Source organism: Hemiscyllium ocellatum (assembly GCF_020745735.1).
Source record: "Hemiscyllium ocellatum isolate sHemOce1 chromosome 27 unlocalized genomic scaffold, sHemOce1.pat.X.cur. SUPER_27_unloc_4, whole genome shotgun sequence".
In the NCBI taxonomy this organism is placed as follows: Eukaryota; Metazoa; Chordata; class Chondrichthyes; order Orectolobiformes; family Hemiscylliidae; genus Hemiscyllium; species Hemiscyllium ocellatum.
Window position 1 is genome coordinate 2377985 of NW_026867509.1, and position 6853 is coordinate 2384837.

The following is a 6853-nucleotide window of genomic DNA, read 5'->3' on the forward strand; positions in this document are numbered from 1 at the left end:
ATCCATTGGGTATGTCTCTTAAAGCGTAAATGTTAATTTACAAAAATATTCAATAGCTGAGAAAGAGAATTTGACCTTGGCGTTTGCATTGAAACATTCCAGTGTTTATATGACCAGCAATGCATCTGACAATCGTGTGCACTGATCATAACCCGTTGACATTTGTGGAGAAATTTCAGGACAAAAACAGCCAGACTGTTTTGTTCGAGCTTGATGTTACAGCCATTCAATTTGACAATTGTGCCTGCAGCAGTTTGCAAAAACGTGATTGCCAATACGTTGTTGAGACTCGAATAACATATGGAAACATTTGCTGGTGGGTATGCCACGGCCTGAATTCAAATGTGGTTGTATACATGTATAGTCAGTGTAGTACACATGCGTGATTTACCGGACAAAACAAGTTTTTTTCACGGTGCTTTAAGAATTAAGCCATCTTTAAGTATTGATTTTTTTAAGATGGAACGAGATACAAAACTGTTTATTTTTCTAAAAGTTGTTCCTTTTCTCAAGGATAATGTGTCATTGTTTTATTTTGGTAGGGGTTGTGTAAAAAGCCCAGACACTAAATCGGCTGGGTTGATAGGGAGATATAAAACAAATGTGCTGGGAGACCTTTTTGCTGATCTGTAAACAAATGGGTCTTCACTGCAAAGCTTTTCTGATTTAGAAGTAACCTGTACAGTCAGGGGAGTGTGGCCAGCTATCTAGCTGTGCAGTTCAGTTCAGCAGTGGTGTGTGTGAATAAAGGCGGCTGAAGTCAGTCAGTTGAGACTGGAATTTATCTCTCTACTTCTGCACTTCACCTTCGATCATTAAGCCTCTTTTTCACTTTCACTCTGTGTTTAAGGTGTTTGTTTATTAGGACTGTTGTGCATTTTCGAAACAGCATAATTAAGTCTAGTTGGATAGTCTAAGTTTTATAGGTAATTCTGTATTCGGTTCTTCATGTTTCAAAGTGCAATTTTGTGAACTAATTTTTGCCCGTTTTAAAACCTAGTAGTCAACCTAGCTCAGTTACTCCGCTGAATTCTCATTGAAGACTTACCGAAACAAATAGGAAAGGTATGGCCTGGGCTTTCTGCTTTAGAATGTTTTGAGTGGTCTGGCCCAGTCCAGAACAGACGAACCACTACAATTATTACAAGCCTATCCCAAAGTGAATTGAAATCTTCCACTTTGTTGAAAGGCATAAAGGAGTGAGGTCATCTCATTGTGCATGGAATTGTCAGCAAGATGCATCTGGTAATTTAATTGGCCCCCTGGAGATTATCAATCCGAATGAATGAGGTTGCACTTAAATGTGTCGCAGAGCAAACCTCCACAGCGACCAGAACTCCTGCAGTTCCTGAACGACGATGCACGCACCAGTCATTGCCCCCTTCTTCCTCGTTTCCTATTCAATTCTCGCTGCTATTGGCGCCCCTGGTAAGTCACTGATTCATATGAAAAGTATATTTTTTTATTCTCTGTTTCATGAAATGCATTCCTTTCCCATTCAGGATATAGCTGAACTTTTCCAACATGCAACATTAATAGATATCAAATGGTGTTCAGTGCGTGTGGCGGGATACTATCTGTACTGTGTCATATCATCGTTCAGTACTGACAATTTCTGAAGTATGAATGAAAAATTCGTTCCTGAACTTTCCATGATGTGGATTCACAGAAAAGTGGCTTATTGTCTGCTGAACTAAAAACTGGGATGAATGAATATGCATGAACTTTGGGAGAAGATTTGGAGCTCGGGTGCTCATTGTTGTGGTTCTGCTCGCGGTGCTGGGAATTTGTGTTTCAGACGTTTCATACCCTGTCTAGGTGACATCCTCAGTGCTTGGGAGCCTCCTGTGAAGCGCTTCTGTGATGTTTCCTCCTTAATGCATGAACATTAAACTGTCATACTGATGCATTTGAAGTTCCACTTCAAAGCAGTAAAAGCTTTTCAGCGTTGTAGTCCAGACTTTAATTTTTGACCATAATGTGGTACAATGCCTTTCTGCATGGGCTTAATTACAATCTCTGTCTCTAATTTATTTTTCATTGTGAATGGAGTCATAGTTAATGTGATCGTTGCAATTAACTAAAGTTTAGTGTAAAAGTCGTCAGTGGAGATGCAAGATTCATAAACTGCCATTTATTTGCTTCTCTGTTGCAAGGATTCGTATGCTCTCGACACGTTTTTGGAATAATTAGCCAAAACAACATTCTTCTCAATTATTAGAAAGTACACATCATCTCGAGCCACAACACCGCCCATAGCAAACTCTAGAACAGCTTGAATAAATTAATGCAATTTCGAGAGATATGAGATATTGGAAAAAAGGGTCGATCAAAGGAACGTCTGAAAGAAGCGAAGATCTGCGGTAATAATTCCAGACTTTAGAGCTTTATTATTTAAACCTACAACTGACACAGTTAGAAATGCTATTTTTGAGGCAGAGACGGGAGACACAAACAAAGTTAATTTGTGATTACAAACAGTTGTGTGTGATTGCAGGAGTGGATGAAGCAAGAGTCTTTCGCTTCTGAAGCTTCAAATAACGAGAATTGTAATGGGTGGGACACCACCAGTGAAAATCCCACTTGAGGAAACATTTATGGGTTGAAGCGTGTCCGGGGTTTGGTATGAATACGTTCATCGGGACCACATTATTCCATTTATCTTGAATTGGACAGTAGCTACTGGAATTTGCTCTGTAACGAGCGAACGATATCCATTACTGGGACTATTCACATTGAGAGATATATAATGCTGTATTGAATGTCCAATGCTTGTCAATGGTTTTTGGATCGGCAGAGACTGAAAGTGGAAAACTGGTGTTTTAAAGTTGTTACATAAAAGATTGAAAAAGGCAGCAGTGTTTTGATTAAGTTCAGTAATAACTTTTGTCTTTTGATCTCTCACAGCCAATTTGTTGGCAATCATAATTCTATCTCGAGGACGGTGCAATCTCTCCCGATGCATCACCTTCTACCTGGTGGCTATCGCAGTGACTGATTTCTTTGTCATCATGACCGCAGTAATCCTCAATCGAATCAGCCGCATCTATTTCCGGGAAAGTATCTTGTCGACCACTCCTGTGTGCACTCTCAGCGTCGTCCTGGTCTATGCCACGCGGGATTGTTCGGTCTGGCTAACAGTCGCTTTTACCATCGACCGTTTCGTTGCCATCTGCTGCCAGAAGTTGAAGACCAGATACTGTACAGAGAAAACTGCGTCTCTGGTCATTGGAATTGTATGTGCTCTGTGCTGCGTTAAGAACATTCCATTCTACTTTATCTACGAACCCTTATACATCTTAGATGGGATTTCGTGGTTTTGCAACGTCAAATCCAACTTCTACGTCTGGCCAGCTTGGCAGGCTTATGATTGGTTCTTTCAGATTTATACCCCTTTTCTCCCATTTTTCGTTATTCTGATGCTGAACGTCCTGACCATAAGACAGATCATGGTGGCCAACAGAGCCCGTAGGAGGCTCCGGGGTGCAGAGAAGCAACAAGACCAGGAGATGGCCCACCGCAAGAGATCCATCATCCTACTGTTCACTGTCTCTCTCAGCTTCCTCCTCCTGTGGGCCCCTCTTGTCGGACATTTCATCTACGTGCGGCTTAAAACAGAGAGTTACTTCGGTGGATTAGATTTCAGTGACCCACAGTATATCTTCCAAGAGATGACCAACACACTTCAGTTATTCAGTTCCTGCAACAACGTCTTCATTTATGCAATATCTCAGAATTTGTTTCGAAAGGAGTTAATGAGCTTTTTGATGTACCCCTTCGCCACCCTCACCAATTCCTTTAAACGCAGAGTGGAATAAATCTCTCATGCTCTTTCTTTTCCACGAGAGTTGTTCAGAGTATACTGGTCGCGTTATAACCTGGTACAGAAATTTATGGAAAGTTAGTGCCAGTACCAAAGGGATAGAAAGCCTATTGGCAAGTCGGATAATTGACTGCAGTCAATCCTAAAGAGAATGCGCAACGACTAAAATTTTGTATTCCGTGAAAAGAAGCGCAATTGAAATCTGTGTTCACCCTCCCACATCCCCTTACTGCGGCTACTCTCCATTCGTCTCGTCCAGATAACATTTGTCTATTTATTCCCCACTCTCCCTACTTTAGCTCTCTGATCCCCCCCCCACGTTACTGTCAGTGGAAATTTTGTTAAAGCATGAGAAGAAAAGTTGGCTCTCAGCTACTTCGCACGTATTGAGCCGATCACTATCATCACTAAACCAAAGCACCAACATTTTTGACATATATTGGCTTCAATACTTGATAAGCAATTCCTCAGTTTTACAGTTGACTTGTGCTAAAGATTCTCACCTTTTTACGTTTTACCAGTTCTTCACTTTGTTGCCGTTTACCTTGTTACAAATTTAATTTGTGCCTCAAAAGTGGCTACGCCAGCCATCCAAATAATTCCGCCTCACACAAAAACCCATGTGGCACCATAAAGTGTCCTCTCAAAATAAAGAACCTCAGGTTCTTTTTTTCTCACATCAATTTTACATAATTTCCAAAAGACATGTCAGTCTCCCTGACATAATTTATACCATGTCCACCGTCATAGTGGCTATAACGTGGTATGATGACTGGAATATTTGTTCAAAGGGCCAAGTGTGTTCGACGAATGCGGATTGTAACCTTGCAATGATGGAATATAAATGAACGAATAAAATCGAAGAAAAGGCACCACTTTCCTCCACTATCCCTGATCGGCCCTATCCTCTCTGTGGTCATTTTTGTACTCCTCAGGTAAGTGCAGAACACTTTTAGGGTTTCCCATTTCTTCCTGCTCAAGCTATTTTGTGCCCATCCAAGCTCTCTTCAGTGCATTCTTGAAATCTGTCCGGTTACCCTGCCATACTCGAAAGTAGTGCAAAACCTTGTTTCCTCAATCCTTAGTTAGCTTCCTTCATCCTTTCGTCGAGAACCGCCTCTTCGCTTGAAATCCAAGTTTCCTTCACCTTATCAAGCATTTCTTGTCTCAGTTGGACAAAGTTGTCCAACACTGACAACAACTGCTCTTAAAAATCCTCAACATTTCTGTTATGCATTTCCTGTCGAACAATTCTTCCCCATTGAAACTCCAGAACACAGGCGTTTTTGCAGTATAATTTCCCCTCCACGAATTGAATACATTCCCAGACTACTTTCTCATATTTACTAAAGAAATTTGACTCGAGTAAAGGGAAAGATTCATCAGATTTCTCTTACCAGTTTATTTTGATCAAGACAAGAAAGTTGTCAGTTTAAATATTGTTGGGTCTCTATCGTTAACTCTGCGATATATCTGTGCACGGTGTCCCAAAAACATCGTCATTTGAACACAGCGTGGCAGGATATAACATCCCTGCAGTTTGGAAGCAGGTTATTGGGATAATCAACTCCAATCTGAACGCCGGAAGCACGATGGCTCAGTGGTTAGTACTGCTGCCTCACAGCGCCAGGGACGCAGATTTAATTGTCTCTTCAAGCGACTGCCTGTGTGGAGTTTGCACATTCTCCCCCTAACTGCGTGTGTTTCCTCTGGGTGCTTCGGTTTACTCCCACAATGCAAAGATGTGCACGTTAGTTGAATTGGTCATGCTAAATTGTCTGTAGTGTTTGGTGCATTAGTCGGAGATAAATACAATATGGGAGAATGGTCTGGGTGGGTTTCTCTTCGGAGAGTCGGTGTGGGCTTGTTGGGCTGAAGGGCTTGTTTCCATATTGCAGAGAATCTAATCTAAATGGAAAAAAAAAACACTCTGAAGATCATCCCATCCAGTCCCAGTCTCCTACTGCAGCTTCGCAATCCTGCAATTCCCATGGCCAGCCAAATAGCTTATGTATCTCGGCACTGAGCAACATCTTTGTTGCCAGCGTCAGAGCAGCATTATATTTTGCCAATCCGGGCCCGATGTCAAACATTGACTCTATGAATCGGTGGAAGATCAGTAATCTGAGTAATTTCCTGTACCTCAGAACGTGGTCGGTCTTCAGTTCCTGGCGTTTTTCAAGGCGAATTTTGATACTTTCATTGGGTGTCCCAATTGACATTTCCAGCGGTGAATCGTGACCATAAATGACTCCTCATCTATGGTTTCAGAGCAAATATTTCATCTTCGGCTTCCTCTTTTAAACACACTGTAAGCCCTGCACTATACGAATTCAGGTTCAGCTCCATCTGTTCAAGCACTCCATCTGCTCTATGTTTAAACATTTCAGTTTCACCTCCATTTTTTCAAACTCACTATCAGCGGTGAAAGCGAACATCAACTGTTACTATTTACACATTTTTCATTTCTGCGAAACTCTGAACAGGCACGTTCCTCAAACCGTCAAAAATTCTGACTGACAGGTGACAATTACATCTAGACCTTTCGTTGTCCTCGCCCTCCATTTGCAATGCGCTCCATTACATTGTTTGCAAAAGGTAACACGCAAAGATGTTGGCATCTACACTTATGCAGTTGTGAGTTACACAGACTGGGTCTCACAGAAGCTGGTTGCAGCGACATAAATTTATGGAATTTCGGTTATAATTCACTTCAGATATTCGATCCCTCCTGGATTATACTCATTACACCTGTTAGGTCAGGGCAGTGGAGAATCTGCCATATTCTTGATTTACATCCCATCACGTGGAGAGGATTTCAAAGCAGAAGATGTTTGCAACCAGTTCCCTGCATTTCTATGAATTTCAACAAGTGAGGGGATTTTCAACAGAGGTGAGCTGCGACTCTCTGACAGCGCAGTGTATTACTGCGGGCTAAGACACAGGAACAAAAACCAAAGATACTGAAGCTCTTCTGTAATGGTCAAGTGTCTGGGAGCAGGGTGAAAGCAAGCCTTCAAACAATAAACG

The 6853-nt window shown here is 41.7% G+C and overlaps 1 protein-coding gene across 1 annotated transcript; it reads left to right on the plus strand.

Moving 5' to 3' along the window:
* Nucleotides 1-1358: 1358 nt before the first annotated feature.
* Nucleotides 1359-3818, plus strand: LOC132808265 (probable G-protein coupled receptor 139). Its single transcript, XM_060822079.1, has 2 exons — nucleotides 1359-1428; nucleotides 2908-3818. Exons 1-2 carry the CDS (start codon nucleotides 1359-1361, stop codon nucleotides 3816-3818), a joined length of 981 nt encoding a protein of 326 aa, XP_060678062.1.
* The last annotated feature ends 3035 nt before the right edge of the window (nucleotides 3819-6853 follow it).